This window comes from Platichthys flesus, chromosome 1 (genome assembly GCF_949316205.1).
Source record: "Platichthys flesus chromosome 1, fPlaFle2.1, whole genome shotgun sequence".
In the NCBI taxonomy this organism is placed as follows: Eukaryota; Metazoa; Chordata; class Actinopteri; order Pleuronectiformes; family Pleuronectidae; genus Platichthys; species Platichthys flesus.
The window spans coordinates 28,162,949-28,190,822 of NC_084945.1; the positions used below are offsets into that span (position 1 = coordinate 28,162,949).

Here is a 27,874-nt window from a genome sequence, read left to right on the forward strand (position 1 = left end):
ATTTGGCTCACTCATAAGAATAGCCTTTGCACGATACACTGTGTGGGTGTGTGTGTGTGTGTGTGTGTGTGTGTGTGTGTGTGTGCCGTGTGTGCTGTGTGTGGCTGCTTTTGATTATGATAAATCTCTTCAGGTCTAAAATTCTGAGACCATAGTGATACACTCTGTGTGCTTTTACTGCATAGTAAGAGCAAAGCCAAGTTAACCCTGAGCAATATTGCTACAGTGTTAAATATAACATTGCTTACCATAATTATGCAGATGACACACAAGTCTACATAGCAGTGTAGCCAGGTAGCTGCATTCCATAACATGCACTGGATAAGTGATCTGTACAACAACTGAAATAATATTTGGCCCCAAGAATAAAAGTCAGAGCTTATCTTCAAACCATGACACTAAAATCTCAAAGAAAACACATATATTTTGATGAAATAATACACTTAAATTATAAATTTAAGTTGCACACAATATGGTTGTCTTTAAATCACTTTAATGGCTTCAAATGAACGACTAATACACTTCAAACTCCGGTTACTTTTCTATAATACATGAAATTCAAGCATTCTGACCTTCAAACTGATCATGATGTTCCCAATATCAAAACAAGCAAATTGAAGAAGCTTTTTGTTTCTATGCTTTCAAACCTTTATGAAACAAGCTTCCTGAATATCTACAGTCTGTCAAAACTGTCAGTTTATTTAAATCAGGACTTAGACCAGTATTGTTGCAACCTCTTTAAAACTTATTTATCTAATTTGTGTGTCTTTGCTTATGTTTTTGTTGCCTTTACAATGTAAGTTTAAGGTCTTCCTATTGTTTCATTGGAGATGTTTTTAATTATTCCATGTCTCTGCAAAGCACTTTGGAATGTCTTGTTGTATTATCTTTCAAATGTAATTCATTGTCTTCTTAAAGCCTTATTGGTCTAGTGGTGGAAACTTGGACTATGGGCAGGTTTCGTCTCTGGTTCGACTCCACGGAGAGACAACAAAAGACGAACCTGGATTGATCTGTCCAAAAATCCAAGAGTCTCCCTACCCTGTCTAGTGCCCCTGAGCAAGGCACCTTACTCCCGCAACATCTGCTCCCCGAGCGCCGTACATGGTCGCTCACTGCTCTGTGTCTCCTGCACCAGATGGGTCAAAAGCAGAGGTTAAATTTCCCTACCTGCATGAGTGTGCCTTTGCATGTCTGTGCATGTGTTTGGGACTAATAAATGCATCTTAATCATCTTAATGCTTGTGTAAAGCACTTTGAATTGCTTTGTGTCTGAATGGTGCTACATAAATAACGTTGCCGTGCCTCATAATTAAAAAAACAGGTTGGAAATTGGCCCAAAGTAGAACCTTAATGAAACAGAATGACTTTATCCTTGGAAAAACTTTTAAATAACGTATACAGACTTTTATCCTGAGTTAAGTCTCATGCACCGTGACTCCACATGGAAAGTAATAAGAGTGAGAACATCTGTAGGCTACTGAACATTAACTGAAACACAGCAGCAGCAGTGGTTAGGAGGAATAGGAATAATTATTATAATATAAGGGGCAGTAACCATCCTCAAAGAACGACTCCAAGCATGATTCATAATTAAAAAAACCTTTGATCGAAAAGACAGACTTTCTGACTTGGTGCAGGAATGATCTGTTTCAGTCACTGATTACAGTGAGGGACACAGAATGGAGTCAAACTATGATTCCAAGACAGCAAAACAAACAGGGGTAGAAAGTGATGAATTCTGGCAGCACATCCTTTGGTCATCTGAAACCAAAATACATTTGTTTGGATCAGATGAGGTCCAGCATGTTTGGTCTGGACACTTGGTAGAATGTTTAACACACAGTGATGATAGAGCTCCAAAACACACTGAGAGTGAAAAACTGAACAAGTGAAAACACACACACACACACACACACACACGAACAGACGTACCGTACAATTATGTCTCTATGACTTCAGAGGACATGACTTTGATTTACATTACTTCTGGAGACCTACAACCTTGACATTAGATACGACTTGCCTAACCCCAATCCAAATCTTAGCTTAACCTAAATCTAAAATTTTAACATTGGAACACAATAGAACTATTTACATTATGGAGTTTTTTCGTTAACGGAGCAAGATAGGAGGTGATAGGTAACTAAGTCAAGTGAGTAGACACCTGCCACTGAGCCGTCACTCTCTACACTGCATGTGACAGGAACCATTGAGGAAGAGGAAGGAACTCGTCTTACATTATCATATCTGTTCACTTCCTGTCGATAGTCTTCCTGTCCTGGATCGAGCAGTGAGGAAGCTGATAGGCTGTTCAGATAGCTATCCTGTCTGGTGATATGTGCACGTCTCAGATGCCTCATGGACTCAGTGGGTCAGCAGCTTTATCAGCATTCGGGTGCAGCGAGGTCACTTTTCAGGTGTCCCCATACATTGACAGTGAGAGAGACTGAGAGAGTTTAAATGCGCAAGAAATAAAAAAAAATAAGTATTTTTGTGTCGCTGTAAACAACAAAGGGATTTAAGGGTCTGTGTCCACTGGTCATCAGGGTAATGTTGAGTTGGGTTCATAACAGAATGGCTACTGTATAAAAAGAAGATGTTGGGTTTAAAGTAATTTACCTGAATGGATGGATTTACTCCATCAAAAGCATGCAGTTTGTTGCAGTATGGGAAATGTAAAATCATTTTAAAGGTGTCTCATGAGAGTGCCAAATTAAATGGATGGTTTAATAGAAGAGCAGATGGAGTACACCTGCATGTTGTTTATGGCGTTACATTTACAACGAAATAGAGAAGCAATAGACTGATAAAAACTCGTTTTGAACTAACTCTGGAAAAATAAACCAACAAAACATCACCATTTATCTCCCATGTATTAACATGTCTCAAACTGTAACAATGAGAAGATGTCGTAATAACCCTGATTATGATCACACTTCTCAGCCTCCCTGGTAAAGTCTACTCCAAGGTGCTGGAAAGGAGGGTTCGGCCGATCGTCGAACCTCAGATTGAAGAGGAACAATGCGGTTTTCGCCCCGGACGTGGAACTACGGACCAGCTCTTCACTCTCGCAAGGATCCTGGAGGGGGCCTGGGAGTATGCCCATCCGGCCCACTTGTGTTTTGTGGATCTGGAGAAGGCGTATGACCGGGTCCCCCGGGAGAAACTGTGGGAGGTGCTGCGGGAGTATGGGGTAAGGGGGTCTCTCCTCAGGGCCATCCAATCTCTGTACTCCCAAAGCGAGAGCTGTGTTCGGGTCCTCGGCAGCCAGTCAGTTTCGTTCTCAGTGGGTGCTGGTCTCCGCCAGGGCTGCTCCTTGTCACCAATCCTGTTTGTGATATACATGGACAGGATATCGAGGCGTAGTCGTGGTGGGGAGGGGTTGCAGTTCGGTGGTCTGAGGATCTCGTCACTGCTTTTTGCAGATGACGTGGTCCTCATTGGATCATCGGCTTGTGACCTTCAGCACTCACTGGATCGGCTGGCGGCCGAGTGTGAAGCGGCTGGGATGAGGATCAGCACCGCTAAATCTGAGGCCATGACTCTTAGCAGGAAACCGATGGATTACTTACTCCGGGTAGGAAGTGAGTCCTTAGCCCAAGTGAAGGAGTTCAAGTACCTCAGGGTCTTGTTCGCGAGTGAGGGTACTATGGAGCATGAGATTGGCCGGAGAATAGGAGCAACGGGGGCGGTATTGCGTTTGCTTTACCGCACCGTTGTAACGAAAAGAGAGCTGAGCCCCAAGGCAAAGCTCTCGATCTACCGGTCGATCTTCGTTCCTATCCTCACCTATGGTCATGAGGGCTGGGTGATGACCGAAAGGACGAGATCGCGGGTACAAGCAGCCGAGATGAGTTTTCTCAGAAGGGTGGCTGGCGTCTCCCTTAGGGATAGGGTGAGAAGCTCAGTCATCTGTGAGGAACTCGGATTAGAGCCGCTGCTCCTTTACTTAGAAAGGAGTCAGCTGAGGTGGTTCGGGCATCTGGTAAGGATGCCCACTGGGCGCCTCCCTTGGGAGGTTTTTCAGGCACGTCCAGTGGGGAGGAGACCTCGGGGAAGACCCAGGACTAGGTGGAGAGATTATATCTCAACACTGGCCTGGGAACGCCTCGGGATCCCCCCGTCAGAGCTGGTCAATGTGGCCCGGGAAAGGGAAGTCTGGGGCCCCCTGCTTGAGCTGCTCCCCCCGCGACCCGACCCCGGATAAGCGGATGACGATGAAGATGATGATGAAGGATGATCACAGACCTATTATGAGAAAGATAAACTCACAGAACTGAAGAGGAAAAGAGAAACGCTTCAGAACAGTGACAGCAGCAATGAAACCAGGAACCAGCAAGTCTTCTCTCTACTGCCCTCTGCTGTCTGATGGTCCGAGGACAAACCCACATGTACAACCATGAACCATTCATCCATGTGACAAGCATTTAATGGGTTTTCGCAGAGTAACACAGAGATGAGTTCATCCTGTGTGTGTTACAGATGCAGTTGGCCGGCAGTGATCATAATGAATGTGACCCTGGCCTGAGCAGAGCTGGTAGAGTGTGAGCAGCTTCTGGTCAGGGTGCGAGGCCTCATGGGCCCCGCTGTGGGACTTCTGGCCTGAGGAGAGGTTAAACTAGAGCAGCCGCGGACTGAGCATGATTTATTCATATCAGTCCGACTGAGGGCCAAGTCTTCCTAAATGACAAGAGCGTCATTCATGATATTTGCAGTGCCACCGTGTTGGCTGCTGAATAAACTCCTGGCACCAGCGCTGTCATCTTATTTACAGCAGGGCTTGTATGCACGTCCACAAAGATTTCTGTGGATTTTTGTCTTCTCAGGACCCAGGATCATTTCAGGTCTCAGAGTTAAAGCTAAGATTAGTCACTGTATGTTTCCTCATGATTAAATTGGCTCAAACTGATTGAGTTCAGAAACATGTAAGCAGTGCTACTGTATATACAGGAAACCAGCGTAATTAGCGCAGTTGACATGCAACTGGTTATCAATTGGATTTCTGTCTTTCTGGGCCATTGTCAGTGTTGAACTTTCTTGATAACATAAAAACACACTTATCTTATAACTTAGCCTAGCCATGGTTAGCTATTCCACCCCTAATGATGTCATCAGGGTGAAAGCGTCAGTGCACTTTAGATGAGCAGAGTTTGAAGCCCCCGGACCAGTGCATCTGATAGACGAAACAATGACGGCAGGTTTTTCACTGGGCCTCTGAGTGTGTGCCTAGCCTTTATTAAAGGGTTGCACTGGTTTGATTCAAACCTACCCCTCGAGATGAGCTCCACCTTTGATACACTGCACAGAAGTTTGAGCCTACATTACAGGCAGGAGGAATGGAGGAGAAGAGAACACCCTGCCCTCAGGAGAGAAGAAGACCTCACCGTCCATTTGCATTTACTTGATGAAGATTGTAGTGGTTTTTCTGTTAGTGAAAAAGTGTAATAAAACTTTATTTGTCAAAGATGTTGATATTAATAATGACATAATCCAAATATTCTCTTATTGGATTAATCTTCATTGACCCACAGAGTTACCATGAACACAGCAGCAACTGAATCAGTCTAGACCCTGCTACAGAACAAAAGTTAATCATGAGCTATCGTGAGTTCTGCTGTATAGGCTGTATAATATAACTGGGATCAGCTTTCAACACACTTAAAGTGTTGGCCTGTGTCGTCCCACTCGCTGAACTGAAACAGCCCAATGGTGAATTCTCCTCCTGATCCTCCCACTCCTGAACTGGAAGTGCTGTGGCTGTGACAAATACATCAAACTCGACACATTTTAAGAATAGCTGAGCTACAGTTCAGTATCAACCCTTAAATCTCCTGTACCTGATTCATGTGCTTTGACATGCTAACCATCACTCAGCACTTCACGTCTGACATGGTACATTCTACGAGAACAGGTGTTTGGGCTACAGGGAGGGAATGAAGGAGGCACCATTCTTCCCACGACAAGTCAGAGTACTATTAAAAGCAACCCAGTCTCATCAGAAAACGTTCAGTGGCAACGTTGGTCCACTTGGAACGACGTTACCATCTCACAATCTGGCCTCTCAGAGTGTGAGATGGTAACATTTTGTCCTCCCAATGTTTTGCATTGGCGTGTTCTCACGTCACGTGACTCACAAGCTCCCGTCTGCGGAGAGGAAAACATGGCGGATATTCCTTGCTTTTTCAGATCAAAATATAATTTTGTAACTTAGTTTGGGCATAAAAATTCATTCTGACACCATTTCTAGCGAGAAATGTGCTCTTTGCTTCCACAGTCTTCAGCCAGTTCGTGCTTATGATAAATATTTTAGTAGTTATTAGAATGTTTTTAGCGTTGCTATGAGGGTTGCTATGACGCTCTCATGCGGAAGACCAGGTCACAGCGTGGTGTTTAAATCACTGTCCCTGCGTTGTGTCCTTCAGTGATCGTGAATGTTATTCATGTTATATAATATTAATATTTGAGGATGGATTACACCTCTAATGCGAAGGATCCTGCGAGTCTGTTCATACAGAGGCGGGTCCGAGTTCGCCGACGGACCGAGAGCTCGAGCGGACATGACGTGTGGCTTGTAAACAAAACATTCGGTCCATTTAACTCAGCGCTCCGTCATAGCTGGAGCGCTTCCTTCTGTCAGGTAAGTAGTTTATTGTTTTTAAAGATCGTTACGATCTAGGTTTACAGTCCGAGTGCTGAGACAGCGGATGCGGAGTCCGTTGATACACACAATGGATGCTATTCTTCAGCTAATACGCCATTGTTAGCCACATGCTACAGCCCACGGTAGCCTGTGCTACCTGGGAGGTGAATACATGGTTGTGGAAACCAGTTCAAGACGCTTAGCTCATCATTGAGGGACGCTACAATATAAATATAAACATGAATTTGATTTATGAATGCTTTAGATTAATGAGTGTATTTCTCTACCATTACTCCACAATATTAGGTCAATTTGGTTTAATGTATAGTATGCAATATGACAATAATGTTTCCATGGTATGGAGTTGCGATTCATTTTATAAAACAATTGCTATGTTCTGTTTTTTAATCAAGGAGGATCCAAGTGAAGCGACAGGAGTTTCATTAACGTCAATCACTTGGACCGACCAGTTTGTTTTGCTTGATGAAGAGCAGGAAGGGCAGCCTGGAGAGAAAGAGAAGCCGGGTTGAGCCCACTACCATCATCCACGTACCACGAGGAAGATGAGGGAGAGAAATGATCCTACCATTAAAGAGGTACTTTTAAGTTACATACCAGAAACACCATTTTATATAATGTGCCAAATATACATTTTTATTAAATCCCCAAAGTACGCTTGCTGACATACAAGTTAATATCACACTGAAAGAAGTTTGATCAATCATGCTTCCCTGCTGTGATTGTTTAACTGGGAAAACAACTTTTTCCACAGGAAGGCAAGTAAATATAAAGAATACATGTGCAAGTTTTGCTCTGTTATGTATAATGATGAGCCCCATCAAACATAATGTTAGCAATCTTTACACCTTTTAATTTATTCTGATTATTTCTGTCTACATGTGTGAATTTGCCTTCATTAGTTTCAGAAAAGAGCGATGATGTATCGGTCAGTGGGCGCCGGCGGCAGCACGAGACTCTGCAAACTAGTCTGTAAGCAAAGTAGACGAAGGCATCGAGGTTGCGGCCTGCCATCATTGTTATTTTGCTTAAGGGACTGAATATGTTTCATGTAGAAATATTAGCATTTCCCTTATATCTACCAAAACTGCTTGTTTCACAGACTGCAGTTTTGTTTTGATCCGATGTGGTGTGCAAATACAACCGTATCTGCAATGGGTTGTGGGGCATTAACATTTGTAACTCTAATTTTGTTTTGACAGACTGTGAAAAGAGCGTTGAGAACATCACCACTCTACAGGAAGACACAGTCCAGTAATGGGTGTCAGAAGTTCAGTAGTGAACGACAGGTACTCTGGAAAAATGTGTGTCATTGTTGTACAATGTCCTTTGACTCTGTTTACACAAGGTTAACACAAAAAGGTTTGATTGTAATCTGATATTGGTGAGATAACCCTTGATTCATTCATTGTAGTATTAATGTGTTTGAATAAGTCAGGCTGCCGATTACCAGCTACTGATTTGAGTCAAACATCTTTTGCTAACCTCTGTGTTCATTTCTTTAATGTTAAGAATATTTCTCATAAGACCTTATCAGATTGCATTGTGAAACATCTGGGTCACCTAATTTTAGTGTATTTTGGACTGATACACAAACTTGATGTTACACATCTTAAACAATATGATATGGGTGTCCCTAGACAACCAGACCTGTGTGCTTTCCTGTGACTATAAATGACTGGAACCTCAGATAAAGAAATTTATTTTCTGACTTCAATAACTGAGGCATTCTCTAAAGAATGTAATGGGCCCATTCTACTTCAGATCCATTGGATCATTGTGTGTTTATGTTGCTTAAAGCAGAGCATTCACTGCTTTAATGTAATCAGCATCTTATCTGCCGATATCATTGTGTAGAAGTGCAAGGAAATACCAATATGTTATGATCAATGTCATTTATTGTACACAAACATTACTTTAAGGCATCTGCTGGAAATGTTATGATCAACAATTCTCATGCAAATAAGACTTTAAAAACGACACAAATAGTGTTTTGGAGAGGGGGGTTTCAGAGGGAGGGGGCAGCTCTGGAGAAAGGTCTGTCAATCCAGGTCTGCTGCTTGGTGTGATGGAGACATGAGGTTAGCATCAGGAGCGGACGCTGCAGGAGGGACCGTGGAGCTGAGGCACACCTGTACTGCTTCTCTTGAGAAGAACTGAAGGACACACAAACAAACCATAGGGTTAAATTATGAAGATGTTTCCCTCTGATTTTTTTAAAAACATAAACGTCAGACAGGCCGCTAAAAACAAAAAATGCTGAAGCTAACAGCTACCCAACAGCAAGCTAATGCCTTCCTAAGGCTGCCAGGGAGTAGCAAGAGTAGCCTTGTAGCAAGAGAGTGTAGCTAATCACAGCCCTCACAGTTCTTCATCAGTGGAGAAGTACCTCGCCATGTTTTCCTCTTCAGAGGAGTCATCCAAAGACTGTGCTGCTGTTCCGGAATATGTCAGGCCCGCTGCAGCCAGCTGGGATTGAACTCTGAGCATGCAGAGTAGGCCCTCACGTCCCGTCTCAGTCAATACCTCAGTGCTGCCTGAGAATATATGATAAAAAACAAAACGTCTCAATAGTGTGTATACAAACACACATACAGGGCTTTCTTTTCTACAGAAATCTTTTTCCTGAGTTGATGTCTCTGCTTATTGACATCTAGAATGTGAAACCAAATATATTTTTTGGTGTACCCATACAAGATTTCCAATGTAACACCATCAAATCCAATCTACTACACTAACGTTTTAATGCCTCTGCAATAGTGAGTCGTCGGAGGCATTACTGTATGTTTTCGGATTGTCTAACTGTGTATTTGTCTTAAAGTCAAAAGGTCAAGGCCACACTGACCTCATCTTATGGTTTCAGTTGTCAAGAGATTACAGTGTCATTTATATGAGAGAAAATATGTAGAAATATGTAGACGGACACTGCACTGGTTAGCGGAGTCATACAACGCAGTGCGGTAGTTCTAGTGTAGGTTTTTTTAAATAAATGGGTTATCTTTTTTTACAATCTACAAAAAGTTATCTATACATTTGGTCACAGAATGTTACCCAAATAAATTGGCATTAAAGTTGGCATCTTGCTGTCTGGCCAGTCTGACGATGCATCTGAAGCGTCCATCAAGGGCGTTCTGCAGGTAATTTGGATTGTTTGTTTCTTGTGAAGAGGAGAATAACATGAATTCATACCAATATCAGATTACAATCAAACCTTTTTGTGTTAACCTTGTGTAAACAGAGTCAAAGGACATTGTACAACAATGACACACATTTTTCCAGAGTACCTGTCGTTCACTACTGAACTTCTGACACCCATTACTGGACTGTGTCTTCCTGTAGAGTGGTGATGTTCTCAACGCTCTTTTCACAGTCTGTCAAAACAAAATTAGAGTTACAAATGTTAATGCCCCACAACCCATTGCAGATACGGTTGTATTTGCACACCACATCGGATCAAAACAAAACTGCAGTCTGTGAAACAAGCAGTTTTGGTAGATATAAGGGAAATGCTAATATTTCTACATGAAACATATTCAGTCCCTTAAGCAAAATAACAATGATGGCAGGCCGCAACCTCGATGCCTTTCGTCTACTTTGCTTACAGACTAGTTTGCGGAGTCTCGTGCTGCCGCCCCCTGACCGATACATCATCGCTCTTTTCTGAAACTAATGAAGGCAAATTCACACATGTAAAATTAGAGTTACAAATGTTAATGCCCCACAACCCATTGCAGATACGGTTGTATTTGCACACCACATCGGATCAAAACAAAACTGCAGTCTGTGAAACAAGCAGTTTTTTGACCGATACATCATCGCTCTATTCTGAAACTAATGAAGGCAAATTCACACATGTAGACAGAAATAATCATAATAAATTAAAAGGTGTAAAGATTGCTAACATTATGTTTGATGGGGCTCATCATTATACATAACAGAGCAAAACTTGCACATGTATTCTTTATATTTACTTGCCTTCCTGTGGAAAAAGTTGTTTTCCCAGTTAAACAATCACAGCGGGGAAGCATGATTGATCAAACTTCTTTCAGTGTGATATTAACTTGTATGTCAGCAAGCGTACTTTGGGGATTTAATAAAAATGTATATTTGGCACATTATATAAAATGGTGTTTCTGGTATGTAACTTAAAAGTACCTCTTTAATGGTAGGATCATTTCTCTCCCTCATCTTCCTCGTGGTACGTGGATGATGGTAGTGGGCTCAACCCGGCTTCTCTTTCTCTCCAGGCTGCCCTTCCTGCTCTTCATCAAGCAAAACAAACTGGTCGGTCCAAGTGATTGACGTTAATGAAACTCCTGTTGCTTCACTTGGATCCTCCTTGATTAAAAAACAGAACATAGCAATTGTTTTATAAAATGAATCGCAACTCCATACCATGGAAACATTATTATCATATTGCATACTATACATTAAACCAAATTGATCTAATATTGTGGAGTAATGGTAGAGAAATACACTCCTTATTAATCTAAAGCATTCATAAATCAAATTCATGTTTATATTTATATTGTAGCGTCCCTCAATGATGAGCTAAGCGTCTTGAACTGGTTTCCACAACCATGTATTCACCTCCCAGGTAGCACAGGCTACCGTGGGCTGTAGCATGTGGCTAACAATGGCGTATTAGCTGAAGAATAGCATCCATTGTGTGTATCAACGGACTCCGCATCCGCTGTCTCAGCACTCGGACTGTAAACCTAGATCGTAACGATCTTTAAAAACAATAAACTACTTACCTGACAGAAGGAAGCGGTCCAGCTATGACGGAGCGCTGAGTTAAATGGACCGAATGTTTTGTTTAAAAGCCACACGTCATGTCCGCTCGAGCTCTCGGTCCGTCGGCGAACTCGGACCCGCCTCTGTATGAACAGACTCGCAGGATCCTTCGCATTAGAGGTGTAATCCATCCTCAAATATTAATATTATATAACGTGAAACACCACGCTGTGACCTGGTCTTCCGCATGAGAGCGTCATAGCAACCCTCATAGCAACGCTAAAAACATTCTAATAACTACTAAAATATGTATCATAAGCACGAACTGGCTGAAGACTGTGGAAGCAAAGAGCACATTTCTCGCTAGAAATGATGTCAGAATGAATTTTTATGCCCAAACTAAGTTACAAAATCATATTTTGATCTGAAAAAGCAAGGAATATCCGCCATGTTTTCCTCTCCGCAGACGGGAGCTTGTGAGTCACGTGACGTGAGAACACGCCAATGCAAAACAATGGGAGGACAAAATGTTACCATCTCACACTCTGAGAGACCAGATTGTGAGATGGTAACGATGTTCCAAGTGGACCAACGTTGCCACTGAACGTTTTCTGATGAGACTGGGTTGCAACCGTTAAAAGCCATTATTTCTGGAGTTTTAGAAGCAAAGACATATTAATCTTAGTCATATCATCTCAGTGTAGTCCCCTTTGAACATGGAGAGCTTAGTAAAAAAAAAAACAGCATGATAAGTATAAGGCTTGTTTAGAGCTTGAATAAATCTGTTGGACAGTAGCCGGCAGTGTAGACGTGTATTGTGTGCAAAGTGTACAACCTTTATTAAACATAATAACAGATGAGTTTTATACAACACCTTTGTGACACAGTTCTGACTTAACTGACCAATATAATAGATGCTTGGTGCAGGCATGCTGTACACAGATGTTTTCAGTTGTGTAGTTTTCTGTTCATCTGCAGAAAGTTAAGATCATGCATCACATAACTCGTTTTGTAAGAGCTGGGTTATAGATGTGTTGATTTGCTTAATTGTTTTCTCCTCTTTCATGTCTGAGTGAATTGCTGAAATTAATAACATCAGTGGCTACATGTTGAACACATTTCCAGGCATCAGGCTGAAAGCTGGGCCAGGTTTCAGTTCAGGAGGCAGCCTCTTCTGTTGCTCATACCAAGCAGGAGCCATGCTATCAGCTTCCTTCTCCCATCTGTCATCATCCCTCCATCAGAGGTCTCTCTCTCTCTCTCTCTCTGCGTACAGTGCATGAACGCAGAGGAACAGATCAGTAACGTTTCCATATGTCTAAACTCTTCAAACAAAGCACAGATTCATTATAAGAACTTTATTCAGTACTGAATTGTACAGAGATTTGTAACATCTTCTATAGCAATAGACTTTCATTATACATTCTGATTAATAAATACGGTCGGCCTCACTCTGAGGCTGGTACGGACTATATACACTTCTTGACTGGCCACTGTAGAACCGTGAATGTTCCACAAGTCAACAAAACTATTAGGTGAAAAAAATCCCTAAACATTTAAATACATAAAAACAATGTGGGGAGTAATGATCTGCCAGGGTGGTGTTCACACTGGAACCACACAATTAAACAAAAAGTTCAATCAAAGCTCTGTTGTTAGTGGAGCCCTGTGATTTTAATGCTGCCACCAGCAAAATATTAACATTAATATATCCCAAAACAGACCTCGTCTGATCACATTTGCATTAGTCCTGTGTGCTTCATCCTTCCAGGTTAATTTCCCTTCCTCATGTCTTCCTGTGTTGCTTGTTTCACTTGCAGACAGGAGCTGCAGCAGACAATAGCTCAGCAGCAATTGTCTGTTACAGCATCTTATGTGTTAGTCATCTTTGGCCATAATCCTGATGTTTTCATCTGTTTAACTGACGTCATCCCTGTGAGCAGATGTGGTGTTACATTGTACTTTTGCCTGGTGGTGGGTGAACAGATCAGGAAGCAAGAGGAGAGAAGCAATACAATATTTTACAGGTCTTTGACTCGTTCAGCTATAGAAGCAGTTATCAGCAAGCTTCTATAGACATTAAGACCCCCCCCCCTGTTGTGACAGGGACTCCTTTTCTCTAACATCTGTAACACAGTGGGTTTTTCCACAGCAGGTTTCTTTCATTAATGTTTCTGAAAAGCCCAGATGTTCCATGGTGGTATAATCTGATGTTTAATGTCAAACACCATCTCATGGATGAATTTTGGAGATTTCAACATCAAAATGATAGTCTACAAACACTGATGGTGGCTGCAGTAAATTGAAGTCATGCTGATTGTTGTGGTTGAGTTGTTGACACTTGTGGTCCCTAAAGGAGACAGCATGTGTATTTTCTATTCTTTGGATTGAATTGTATCGACCGCCGAGGGGGGCCGACACCTTTTGGACAGTTAGTCTGGCAGAAATATAACTGAATCGAGCAACTGGTGCATCTGTTCATGGCCAAACAAATCAACCACAACATGTTGTTTTAATAAAGAAGAACAGTCCAACATGGCAACACTGAGTTAGTGTTATTTTCTACATTATGTAAAATGTGAACATGCACCAGCCTCTTTCTTCTTCTTCTAAAAACTAATATTTACTAGAGGGACATTTTCAGGATTGGTTGTCCACTGAATATGATGCCAAAGGAACAGAGGAACACACAGGGTCTGATGAGAACCAGCAGCTTTGTTTAAAAGAAAGTGTTGAAACTGAAAGAAGCTGCAAACGACTGGTGTGTTGCATCATGTTACCCAGAATCCAGATGTGAGTTTTCTGCTCACAGGCCACTCTGGTGACAGTGGGAGCTGCGGCTGGCATTCAGATTCATATGGCACAGTTTAAGGCTAAAATATACTGGAAAAGAGAGAAACACTGTGTTCTGATTGTGTGAGTGTCATCCATCCATCAGCTGCTGTCTGTTTCTACTACACAGCTGTTTACCAGCAGTTTAATCCCAGCTCATTATAAAACAGAGAGTACTTGTCCCATAAGAATGTCCCCGACATCCGGTGTCCAGGCAAAGAACATTACGCTGCAGACTAGAGTAGTTAAAAGAAGAAAGACTGAAATAGACACAAAGAATGAAGAACAGAACTGCAGCAGCTGGAATAAGACTCAAACAGTCCAAAACATGTTCAACTGAAATCATAGTCATATTGCCAGACAGCAAATACATCTCGAATCATGACAATGCAACATTAAAACCACTGTGATGAAGCAGAGTCTGTATGAAGGTTTTGTTGTGTGACTCAGCTCAACGCTCTCTCACGTGTGCTCGGAAATGACAGATTTTCCTAATACAGTACTGGTGCTGAGGTATGTAGTGAGGGGATATAACCACTGTGCACAGCTTGAGGCTCAGCCCTTACGGCAGACCTCCTTTACCTCCTCCACCTCCTCCCCCTCCTGCGTTTCACTGATGTCAGCATTCGGCCACCCCCCCTGCTCTGAACACTGGCAGTCTGTCGGCGTGTATTCCCCTCAGCTCGCCCTCCATACAGAGCTGTGATTCTGTGCCTGGCCGTCGCAGCACAACAGCTACCTTCTTTTCCTCATGCTGGTCTCCAAGCGGCCCAGTTCCTCGTAGGACTGGTAGAAGACTTCCAGTTCGTGGCAGCCCCAGCCCCTCCAGACACACAGGCACCACTCCATGTTTTCCTTATGAAAGCCACATACAACTGTGTCCTTTGCCACCACTGCTGCCACCTCCAGGATCCTGAGAGAAAGGGAGAGAAGTAGGGAGGGAGTGAGGGATGCGAAAAAAGAGATCGATCTGCGAGGGGAAAGAGAGAGTGATGCAGAGCGGAGAGGGAGCTTAAGCTGGTGGGACATCTCCGTGCACTGTAATTATCGTTTCCTGGAAACTAGAGGGCAGTTCAAGGAAGCGGCTCGTAGGAAATCCACGAAGGATTCTGAATATACTGTCAGCACTGAAGTTTCTGTTTGTTCAAGAGCTGGTTACGAACTAAACTCCTTCTCTGTTCAAAGGTTCAAAGAACAAGGTTATACACTGTACATGGCACAAGCCTTCTTTTGAACTGAGTCTAATTTATGAAGGCTCTGACACAAAGCATTCTGGGAGGCTTCTGGTGACCCTTTATCCTGAGCCCAGCCACCCATGTATTATACAGAACAACCCTGAATTATGTTCTTCCGTTGTTGTTTCATCTTTCTGAGGTGTGTCATTATCCTTTTCAGCTCTGTGATATACAGCCACGTGATCAGCGCCACAGGCCGGCGAGGCTGTGCGATGTCACAAGGGGCTGGAGGAGACGTCGAGGCCACACGTAAACCAACAAACACATTAAACCATAATGTTACACTTGTATTGGAGTAACACAGCTCAGTCAGAGTGGTGAGGCAGTGTGATGTCAGAACAACATCAGCAGCCATGAACCATAAAGAAGGCCCACAGGCCTCATGACCCCTCCCTTGACCTCCACTATGACCTCTCCACATGTCGCCTCTGTTACAGGTGCACCATGTAATAACTGCTTATTAAGGTCCAAATCTTTTATTGCCAGTTGCTAAAAGGCAGGGCCTCTTTGTTGCGGCTCACACAGAAGTCCTTTCTGCACAGGACCAGCTGCTGGCTGCTTTACAGGAATAATTACAGGCCCAACGAAGCACCATAAGTACATGATGAAGGATCTTTCTAGGCTTTATTGAGGCTGCATCAGTAAATGAACATATAGATCTTTGGCCGCCCTTCCCCAGGGGTGAAGGGCTTTCAGCAGAGCTCTAAGTGGGCTCCAACGCAGGTGGAGGAAAGCTCTCACTCACCTCTAATGTGAATACAGAAGTAACATGGAGCCTGACAACCATAAACAGCAAAACAATCTTAAATGTTATTTGGACATAGAAGGTATTCTTAATGGATCAAATCCATCTCATTAAAGTAAAAGAAGAATAACATATTAAAATATTAAAAACATCATACATAGAGTAGTTAGGTAGTTGGATATCAATAACCAGATTACCTGTATAATCTGTTTAAAGCAAGAAGAGGGCGACTGCAGCACCACTGGGGGTCTAATTCATTTACTAATTCAAAGAGTAAAATCAAGACAGAGATATTGGAAGAATTCATTCCTAAATAGATGGGAAAAGAGTACTTGGCTCAATCAAAAAAAGAGTTGATATTATTAGGGACTTTACTGATTCAAGCCTGTGCAACAATAACTTGAATCCCTTTTCCCGTTTGGACTGTGAATGAACTCACCCTAAAGAGGAACATCCAGGAGGACTGAGGACTGCGATGACACGCCCCGTCAGCTGATCGCCATGTGACTGCATCTCTATGACAATCACATCACCTCCACGCCTGGTGGACAACAAATCACACAGCTCAGAAACACACATACAACTTTTTATTGCATTTAAGTAACAGTGGGTGAAGGACCTGAAGACGCTGCAACAGCAGTTTGATGAATTTAACTTAGTTAATGAGGTAACAGTTTAAGGGTCATGGGACTGTTAAGTATCCTATTTTAATAAAGCTTCTTTTAGTTTTGAGTTAAGTGATGTTGTGTTTATGTTCTGACTATGTTTATGTTTATTTTTCTGTATCTCAGTCTACATTGTACCACCCGAGCCTGCAACCTGATATCTCTTAAAACAATACAACATATTAAAAATTACAGTAAAAATGAAGTCAGTCATGTTATATTAATAGCTCAGTGTATGAATACTGTATAACAGTAAAATATACAAACACATGAGTATCCTCAGCTCAAATTTGTTATAACTGAAAGTTTGGGTTATAGCTCATTACAGTGCAGTGATGTCCTATAAATAGTGATTATTGCTTTTGATTAAGTGGCTCTACAAATGATTACTATCAAGTGACTGAAACGTTGGAAAAATGTTTACAGAAGAGATAAATTCCTCAAGTTTTAAAGGTGCAAGAACAGGAATGTTTCGCTCTCTGTTGATCAGCTTATGTAAATTATTTCACAGCACATATTATTATATCCAGTAAACACAGAACCAGTTTGTATATTTTTCAGTATGTGTTTATGCATTTATTTCACGACTAACACAGTGTACAAGGCTAAGTCTGTAGCTTGTTTACTAAGCCTTAAAAACTCTGATGCTGTAGATGTGTGGTATTAATACCTTTATTTGCCATGTCCTCATTTACACTGCATCATATTTATATTCACTTGCTGCTATAACTCTAAATCGGAGCTGCTGTCTGTCTGGTGTTTAGTAGGTGTTCACTGTTTGTACCTGGGGATCCACAGAGTCCCATTGACAGGCAGCACACTGAAGGCTTGCAGCTGAGGCACTGTGGGGTTCACAGTCTCTGCTGAGTCCGGATCAGGATTGGTGGATGCCTGCTGGTCCTTGGCACCGCCTGTCCCTTCCTGGTCAGCCGACGATGCCACACTGCTGTGGGTGGCTGACGAGCCGAGGTCGACGGTGCTGGAATGGTCTGAACCCGGTGGCTCCAGTGAGCAGTTGGATAATATGGAGCAGTAGTCTGTCAGGGAGTCCTGGTGCTGGATGATCTGAGTGCCCGCCTCCTCACTGTAGATCAATGTCACTTCTCCATTAGTCCATTCCACGTTATCTTCTTGGTCCATGGTCTTTAGGTCAGTGGCCGTCACTGTGGTAACCCCTGCAGGATGCTGCACAGTGAACACATCTCGGAGAGGATTGTTGTCGCTGCAGCTGAAAAAAAACACAGCAAATCAAAACTCTATTATATTTCAATAAAATATAATGTTTCGGAAAACAGAGAATACATATGGAAAATGACGACTCACTGAACATCATTAGTCAGAGTGCAACTTATTCATGAGCATTAGCCAACGTGAAGTAACAGAGCGATAGTTTTACTTGAATTATTCATAGAATAGGATGATAGAGACTGCTAAAGAAACGTCAGTCACTGGGAGGATAACTCAACCAGCCCAGTATCATACAGTGTGTGGACCATCATCAGGAATGTGTCTAAATGTGACATAACTTCTTTAACACATAGGGAGAGCTGGAGAAACTACTAAGAAAGACACAGAGCTGGACTTCATGTAGTAATGTTGTGTGGTGCCCCGTGGGGGCTTGGGTGGTGCTTTTGGATTCATTGTTACAGGGACAGAACCAGTCTATAAAATTCCTCCTCCCTGCTGCACTGTGGAGTGAAGATGAGTCTCTTTATAGAAACTGTTTACATCACATACTGACATTGAATGTACTTATCTTGTAATGAAAGGTTGAGGCCACATTTGTTTATATATTTAATATTAAGTATCTGCATAGTATGCATGTGCTTATTGCCAGAGGTGGGACCAAGTCATTTTTTTGCAAGTCCCAAGTAAGTCTCAAGTCTTTGCCCTCAAGTCCCGAGTCAAGTCCCAAGTCAAGACAGGCAAGTCCCGAGTCAAGTCCAAAGTCAAGACTGACAAGTCTCAAGTCAAGTCCAAGTCCTGCAGTTTGAGTTTCGAGTCTTTTCGAGTCCTTTTGATCACTGAGTAATAATATATTTACACAGATCATGTATGCTTTAAAAATCTGTAATTATTTATTTATTTATTAAAACAAGTGCAATTGAAATTACAGAAAAAAATTGTGCCAACATTGCACTTCCCTATTGCACAATTAACCAGTCATTTTTAACATTTAACTCATATTTTGCAAGAATATTCTTCATTTTAAACCACTCCTACAGAATGAACACATTTGAAAAAACAAGTGCAACTGTAATTATTTGTACAAAAGTGCTAACAACATTGTCCTGTCCTGTGTTTATCTCACCTCATATTGTCTGTGTGTGTGTGTACATGTGAGAAACATAACAAATACTTGAACACAACAATGAACAGGGTTGTGCTTTTTATATGTCAGGGCCCTATGCTGAATTGCATTTGCAAAAGACCAAATTGGCCAAAAGTCTGTCAGTCATTTGTGCACGATGGGGACGTAGTATGATTCCACAAAGTGCACCATTTTGGTGCCCTAAGCATAACTCCTCTATGATTACATTAAATAATCATGAATAAGTACAAACAAGAATAGTCAATCTTTTTTAACTTTTTTTGAGCAATTTAATATATCTCTTGTTCTGCCTTTTTTGTGATATACATGTCTAAAAGGTATCTAATATTTCTATACTGAAATAATATCGGCATTATAATTGTAAGCTAATTTATTTAATGACGTTATTGTTGAGGGTTGATTTGTATTTCCGGTTTTAAGTGGGTTGTTGGTAGTGACTCTTATTTTGAAAGTGGGTTTTAAAGGAAGTGGGTGCTGTGATGAGTGAAGTTGTAAAATGAACGGAGAATAAACGGGTGTGCTGTCCCGAGCGCATGACCTGCTCTCGTGTCCTTTGTCGGCTGAAGCCGGACTTATGATACAACCAAACGCTCGGCTACATAATTATTATAACTATGATGATTTTTCAGTTGCTTTTTTTTTGGTTCCCCCTCAGGACTTGGTGCCCAACGCACAGCGCGTAGTGGGCGTTTTGGGAGCGGCGGCGCTGCACACACACACACAGACGCACACAAACACGATGACAGATACAGAGCGCTCCTTAATAACATACTTTTGAATCTTTGTGTTTTGGGGAAAAGAGCAAGTCTTATCAAGTCAAACGGCTCAAGTCCAAGTGAAGTCACGAGTCATTGATGTTGAAGTCCAAGTCGAGTTGCAAGTCTCTTTACAGTTTGTCAAGCCGAGTCTAAAGTCATCAAATTAATGACTCGAGTCTGACTCGAGTCCAAGTCATGTGACTCGAGTCCACACCTCTGCTTATTGCAATGAAATAATAATAATTGAATAGACAACTTCTTCCATTTCTGGAATTTTCTCTTTGTGTAAATACTTTAAACTCTTTAATGATACACGATACATCATGTTGTTCCCTGTCTTTTATCATCAATTTTGTAAATGTTGTAATTTTGTTAATGTTCTCTGCTACACATGTCATCGATATTTTGTTTCCCCAGTTAAGAGAATTTTTTAAAAGTCATAATAAGAAACTGCTATTCTCTCTTTAAACGTCACTAAATAAAATTTAATAAAATTGAAAAAAGATATACATTTATGTAACATGCTTTTCACTGCATTAATTAAGTAAAAAAAAATGCTGATCATCTTTTTGTATCACCATGAAATAAATAACCTAGTTTTGTCAGTTACTTATTGTAAGTCGCTTTGTATAAAAGCGTCAGCTAAATGAAATGAAATGTAATAGTATAAGATGGTTCATGTCACCAGTGCAGTGCTTGAATCCAGAATCTCCCAATAGCAAACTGAACAAAAAAAGCTTCTCTAAGCCTACTCTTTGAAACACCAGGACCAACTCAGGAGTTGCTTTTTGGAGTCTTAGCTTGTCCCACTCGCAACCCTAATGTTGACGATACCTTTATCACATTTACACTAATAATGTGGATCCATGCTGCACTCACAAACCAGGAGACAGTCTCTTGAACAATGACTGCGCTGATGCCTGATGCATTAGTATTGCAAAAATATAAATAAGAAGATGATGGAAAGACGTGACTGAGGCGGCTCATTCTGACTAGCTGATGCAGGGCTGTTTAAAACTGTGGACAACATTGGATTTATGACACTGATACACTTTTTAGTTGTATGGTGCCAGTGTATTTAATGTAATGTGCTTTGAATGGTGCAAACAGATTACTACTGCAGAGGCTGGTTATAGTCTGGATATTAAAATAAGGGAGGAACGATGGCAGCACAAACCCTAAATCACTACTGTGTGTTTAAAAAAATTACAATTACCAACATGTACATGCAGCCCTCTATTGTACTACATGGAACAATTTCAGAGTAAAATCAAGGATCTGCTAACTCTGGTTCACAGACTATGTAACATAGAGAGTTTCTAAATGACCTGACACATATCTTTGGTATTTCTGCTTTGACATTATTATTAATGAACTAATATACTGATATTGTGAGCTAATCCTGATATATGAAATGGTTGAAAATGACTATGGAGTCACTGGTCTCCAGGAAATTATCTTCATAAAGTCAAAGTATTCATTTAATTTGATCTTCCATCTCAGAACCTGCACCAGATGAGGTGGTAGCCCTGTACGTTAAAGCTTCACTCACCAGTACTTGGCACAGAGCTCATAGGAGGCCGCGTGGTAGAGCAGCAGGGTGTTGATGTGGTCATCAAGGATCCACACGGCCTCCTCTCCCCAAAGACTAAGGCTTGTTGCCATGCATACGATGGAAGACGGCGGGTCGTAGGGTTCCAACCTGTGAACTGCCTGAAGACTCAGACAGTCGATGACCAACAAACCAGGACCATTGGAAAACCATAACTGATAAACACATGGACAGAGACGGGAACAGCAGTTTATTCAGCAACGTAGTGACTTATCAAACTTAATGTCACGTTCAAAAGATTCCTCACTGAAAACTTGCTCACCTGGGAGCCACTGCTGACCAGAGCAATGCTCCTGACTGCGTAGGGTCTCTGCCTGGGATCTGAGTCCTTCAGACCAAACACAGTTTTGTTGATGGTGTGTGAACACAGGTAGGTTTCCCCCTCCAGAGGAAGGTCGTCCACCAGGCTGTACACTGCCACCAGCCCATCGGACATCCCAGCAAACACTCTGCCCAGGCTCTAAAGAGGTGAGGAATAAATATATTTACATGAACCTTTAAACAGTTTTTGCCCTTCATTACTCTTGTCAAGGATAGATGATGTCACACTTTGTGGAGCCCAATAAGGTAACTTGTGAAAATGGGCTATACAATTAAAATTTGATTGATTGATTGAATAGTAAGCTTACAGTCCGAGGTTTACTCAATATAATGTCTTTTGCCTCATTATGTTACTGAGCATTTGTTTACATTAATTTGATTTCCTTCTTCTTTAAACTAATTGCTGTATTAATGTGACATGTAAATTCCAACCAATTGCATTTTACTGTGAAAAACGACAATGCAGTATCATTTAGCCATATCATATCATGGCTAAATTTAGCCTTATCAGTTTGAAGATGTTATTACATTTTATTACTGTCTGGCTCATTAAAATAAACTCCAAGATATCAAACAATCATACAGAATGAGGCGATCACAATACATTGCACTCGTGATACCAGTCATTACAGTTCGGACAGTTGACCCCCTGTAGCACCACCGGCCCTGATAACACCTGGATTCAATCTGGTACACTTCAAAAGGTAACCAGGGTGCAGCAGTTACGACTGGGAGCAGGACTACAGGTCAGAGGGGGCGTGGCAGCACAGACCATAAAACAACTTTTCCCACAAAAGTATTCTGTGGTGCCTCGCACTCACAGTCGTGCTACTGGCAATTAGCTCTTTTAGGGTAATTATGAGTGACAGGTAAGCTTTTACTTCTCAGGGTGGGTGGTGGGGTGGGGGGAGGGCGGTGGTGGTGCTCTGATATGGATGCACAAGTTTATAAGGTGGCCTCTTTTGCAGATTTGAGTAAAAACGATAATAAAAATAAACTCAACAACTTCAAATATCTCACCCAACGGTTTAATAAAATAAATCTTTATTTAATGTCTTTATTGATTGACAGTGTTCAGTTCTGACCTTTGCTAAGCTGGAGGAGTCACAGCTACCTTTATGGAAATGGGAATTTTGATTTTATTCAGACCGACATGAATAATCACAACAATGCAAGCCAGTGCAAAGCAGCATATCATCACTGCTCACAACTGAGATGCTGTAATTCTGCTGCACAAATAAATGACATATGTTTTAGGATGATAATGTGTTCTTTGTTTGCACAAAAATTATCCAATTGAGGCCATTTGTTTTACTTAGATTACTTATTTATGTGCACATTTAGCAAACGACGCAAGTGTGTGTGTGTGTGTGTGTGTGTGTGTGTGTGTGTGTGTGTGAGAACAGCTGACCTGTTCTCCTTCTGGTACAGGGAACAGGCAGGTGATGATGGCAGGACAGGAGAACTGTTTCTGGGGTTGACTGAGTGGGCACATGTCCTTCAGACTGAAGATGAAAACCTCCTGCTCCTGTGGTACAAACACATGCCAGAGAACAATAAAAAAACACTTAAAGTAAATATGTTGTTCATCTTATGTGTAATTTTGTGATCGTTCCTAAAACCATTCTCTGCCATCAAAATCAATGAGATCATCTGTGAACCTTTATATTGAAGTCATGAGTATGTAAGTAAAGTTCTGGGTTACCTGTGATAGGACAACATGGACATAAATGACATAGTACGTTCGAGGGACATCCTTTCAAACTCCCAGAGAAACTAGCTTTTGTGCACAGCCTGGTTCCTGCTGTGAGGAGTGTTTTTCAGCCAACAATCTGCAGCTGCTACACATGCACTACAGAACCAGTCTGTGCACTACTGTCTCTGGGGCTCATTTTTAATCAAAACTTTGGTTCAAAGTTTTTCATGAAATATTTATGTGACAATAACGATCTCTTAAAAGAAGAAAGGTTCTCTACATATCAGACAATTTATCCAAAAGCAAATGTGCACAAATGAGTGAGTTAAATGTGTTCATGTGATTTTAAGTGTATCACACACAATGTCAGCACCCAGCTGTGTGTGGTTAGAAAAAACTCTGTGCTGGCTTCCTAACAGTTCATAAAACAACTGGCTTCCATATGAATAGACAGATAAATAAAACCAAATAATTACAACGAAATCTCCTGGGAAGCTAAATTAAGAAGATATTTGTGCCACAGTCTAACGTTTAGAGGAGCAAGTGTTGGTTCTACGACATGGTGTGTACCTCGGTGGCCATCCACAGAGTGTTGCACATCTTCATCTGACAGCTGATCCTGCCACCTGGACACGACATCCTCTTTACCGCCACCTCGCCCTTCTCCACGTTCACCACACTGTAGTTCCTGCTCAACACACACAGCATCTGGTATGATCAGGCACTGGTTTCAGCTTCTTTGAAACTGTCTATCTCATTGGATTTTCACACACAGCAGTGTTTATACTCAGAATCAACTAGTCAGTTCTGCAGATCAAACATGTCAGGGAATTTTTTTACTGTTTGCATTAATCATCCAGTAGATGTGTCCAGAACTTATGCTTTTGTGGTGAGAGTGGTCAGAGGAGAGAGACCAGACTGGTTGGAGCTCACAGAAAGGCTACAGTCCCTCAAATAACCACAAGATGTTAGGGGGGTGGAGTAATGAATGTATTTCATGTCACACTCTGAGTCTTTAACAACGATCAATCATGGTTTAAATGTCACAGTTCATCGTGCGAGTTCATCTGATTATTTTGACTGACCATGTTCATCCCTTTAAAGCCACAGTTTATTGTCTTCTAATGGTAATTTTAAGCAGGATAATGCTCCATGTTACAAGGTATCATGAACACGACATTTTCAGTGAACATCATTGTCCTCCTCAGTCACCACATGTAATTCAGTAGAACCTTTGCGATGTGGTAGAATAGTAGAATGACAGCATTAATGTGCAGTTGACAAATTATGTTAAACCCGGTTTAAGAGAAACCGCTCGGACAGGACGTTCTGAAGGATACGGAATTGAGGCAGGGATGATTCCATTGGTTGGCCAGTGGTCAACAGTACACCTGGCCTACTATTGGTCTGGAATTTTGACAGGGCTGTTGCACATAAAATTGAACAAAAAATTCAAGAGCACAGGAGAAATCTGAGAGCAGACGATTACAATAGCACAGAAAGCAACACAAGTGCGGAAAAGGGCTGAAGGTGGAGTACAGGAAATCTGTGAGAACTACAAAATATCAGGGTGCAAGCACACAGTTTGAGCAGGAGCAGAGAACAAATGTAAGTGCAAACAGTGGCTTTTTGAGTGCAAGGGCAGGAATTTGATGAAACGTAATACACAATCTGAACATAAATTCAACAAGTCATGCTTTCAAACTGAAAGACCACGCTCTTGAATAAAGAAAGGAACAAAAGCTCCGTAAAAAATCTGCAGAAATGATATGATGCAGTCATGTAAACATTGAACAGAGCCTCAAAAGAAAGTAGTATGGTGTGGTGTTCCTAAGAACCTATATTGGTCAGTGCATATCTACTACTTGCTACTCCTACATTTCTGATGTTTAATAGAGTTTAAATATTCTTAGAGTTCCTGAATTTCACAATGGAAATCAGAGTCCTGGGGAAGAGTCCTTCTGAGGAGGTCCAAGTGAAGTGCAGTTATCCTCATCCCAGTTAATGAGCTGGAGCGAGAGGCTGAGCTGAGGGTTAATGCTCTGAGGGATAAGATCACTATGCAGCCAGCACTGAAGGATTGAATGTAAATATTCAAAACCATAGCAGTAAATAATGGATCTGAGAAGATATGGTACAGATATTATCCACACTGTGATTAGCATATTTACTACATGGTTGAGACAAACCTGTCATCCTTGTCTCCGCTCCAGAACACAGCGCTGTATCCCTGCAGCTGGGACATGAAGAGCTGCGAGTTGCTGTCACAGGACAACACAAACCTGAGGCAGGGGAAGCTGGGCTCCTGCATCTGCCTCACACACTGCATAGCCACCGGCCTCTGCACAAGCACACACACACACACACACAGATAGAATCACAATTTGAACTAGAAACTCCGGATACCAATGCTATGATCAATCATTTCTGTTACCTGGGGAAAGCTACCAATAACTGCAGGGGGAAATTTAAAAGCCCAACGTATTTTTCCACGAAAGTCTAATACCGGAGGCAGTGAAAACTGCATAATAACAGAAAACCTTACAGGGAACTTATCTACTACTCCAGTGGTATTATCATTCTATAGGAATTACATTGTGCAATATACATTTACTTGATAATGATAAGCAGCAATTGATTTACTGTTGACCTATGAGGGGCTGCAGACAAAATTAATACCTCTTTGGTATTGGAGGCACCTTTTCCACTGAATAGGGAGGATTTACTGCTGGGAGTTTCACAATGTCTTTGCATGACAACACTCATAATCCTTTGTTTTCACAACAACATACAACCAAGCTGTAGGTGATGACCCTGCTTCCATGTTCTGGTGAATGATAATTATTCTGGTATGTTTATTATGTCTTTTTAATGGGTTTCCGGCTTCACCGCTATCCTAACCAAACATAGCACAAAGTCTGATCGATTAGTGTCCACAAAAACAAAAAAAAGGCAGGGACACTCACTTTCTCGGGCTTAGTGTCCCAGCATTCAGTCAGCATGCTGTGGAGGCAGGTGAACTGAACCTCCTCTGGACTGCCCAGCACCGGTCGTATGCCCTTAGAAAGTTTCTTGGCTATCTGAAGCTGGTGCTGTCCCAATGCCGGCCTTCGTCCTGACAGCAGCTCATACAGCACCATGCCATAGGAGAACATGTCCACCTTCAGACAGCAATGATGAGGAGAGGGAAAAAAGAAGGAATGTCAAGGTTTGGTTACAGAAGTTCATCACAGGAGGTCGTTGAAACCTCCAGTCAAATATGTATGCAATGTTTTCACACATGAAACACAGCCTTGGGTTGAAATGATGTATGGCTTGGGGTAGGTTATGTAACACATGTCAGGAATGTTGATGTGAAACCAGTGGCGTTTCAACATCAGGGGCACGTTGATGGCACTGTTGTGCAGAAAGCTCAATACATCTGTACTTTGTGGCAAAATATATTTTATTTTATTTTATTTGCATTTTAAGAGCAGCTGTTTAAAGTAGTATTACGTATCCTAAAGGTCTTTATTCAGAGTATTGATGTTGACGTTGATGTGAAGCTATGTGTCTGTATAGGCTAAACAAACACTACATAGTCAAATCATAGCAAACCAAGATGGAACAGAAACAGATACAATATACTGTACTTGTACCAAGAAATTGGGCGACTTTGAGCCTCCACTAATCAGCAGTAGAATACATGGCAGTGGATACATGAAAATGGAAACACTGATTGACAAATAAACAACAGCAACACAACTCTCTTCTTTTTTTCCTATTGTTTGTAGTGGCCCTTGACTCAAATACAAATATTTTATATTATATCCTTAGAATCTATTATCTGAGGCCTGAAATACCCCTGTGGATTCCTGCCCCGAGTGGTCATAGATAGTGACTGCGGGAGTCAGCTTCTCTGGAAATTCACAGAATAACTGTAGAGGTAAACAGTTGTGCAATGCCAAAAACACACAGCTGCTTTTGAGGTGACATCACTTGGTCGTGGCTCCAGATACACTTGAGGTCTGTGGTGTGGTATGGTATGGCGTCACAGGGGCTACTGATAACAATAACATAGTCATAAAAGGACCTTCTCCTGACCTTAGTTTGATTAGTCTAAAATCTTTTCACTGTTAATTTGGCAGACAACGAGACCTTGAACAATATATCTGAAATTCCTGTACTACATAAGCTGCATATTTTCTTCAGATTTTGATTTAGATTTAGCCTTATTAACTTATGTGGCATGATAACATACTGTATTATACCGAGGACAGAAGCTGAGTAGTGGAGTAGAT

The 27,874-nt window shown here is 41.6% G+C and overlaps 1 protein-coding gene across 2 annotated transcripts in view; it reads right to left on the bottom strand.

The window, feature by feature from the left end:
* Positions 1-12,741: 12,741 nt before the first annotated feature.
* The window catches only part of lrrk1 (leucine-rich repeat kinase 1), a 59,540-nt gene continuing 44,407 nt past the window's right edge, over positions 12,742-27,874 (bottom strand). For both annotated transcript variants that reach the window (XM_062390607.1, XM_062390597.1), the window contains exons 30-38: positions 26,561-26,755; positions 25,784-25,935; positions 24,165-24,282; positions 23,310-23,426; positions 21,840-22,037; positions 21,518-21,732; positions 17,660-18,103; positions 16,650-16,751; positions 12,742-15,143 (exon numbers count right to left, since the gene is read on the bottom strand). In XM_062390607.1, coding sequence (XP_062246591.1) covers positions 14,966-15,143; positions 16,650-16,751; positions 17,660-18,103; positions 21,518-21,732; positions 21,840-22,037; positions 23,310-23,426; positions 24,165-24,282; positions 25,784-25,935; positions 26,561-26,755 — 1,719 coding nt within the window. In that variant the 3' untranslated portion in view covers positions 12,742-14,965. The remainder of the gene's footprint in view (positions 15,144-16,649; positions 16,752-17,659; positions 18,104-21,517; positions 21,733-21,839; positions 22,038-23,309; positions 23,427-24,164; positions 24,283-25,783; positions 25,936-26,560; positions 26,756-27,874) is intronic.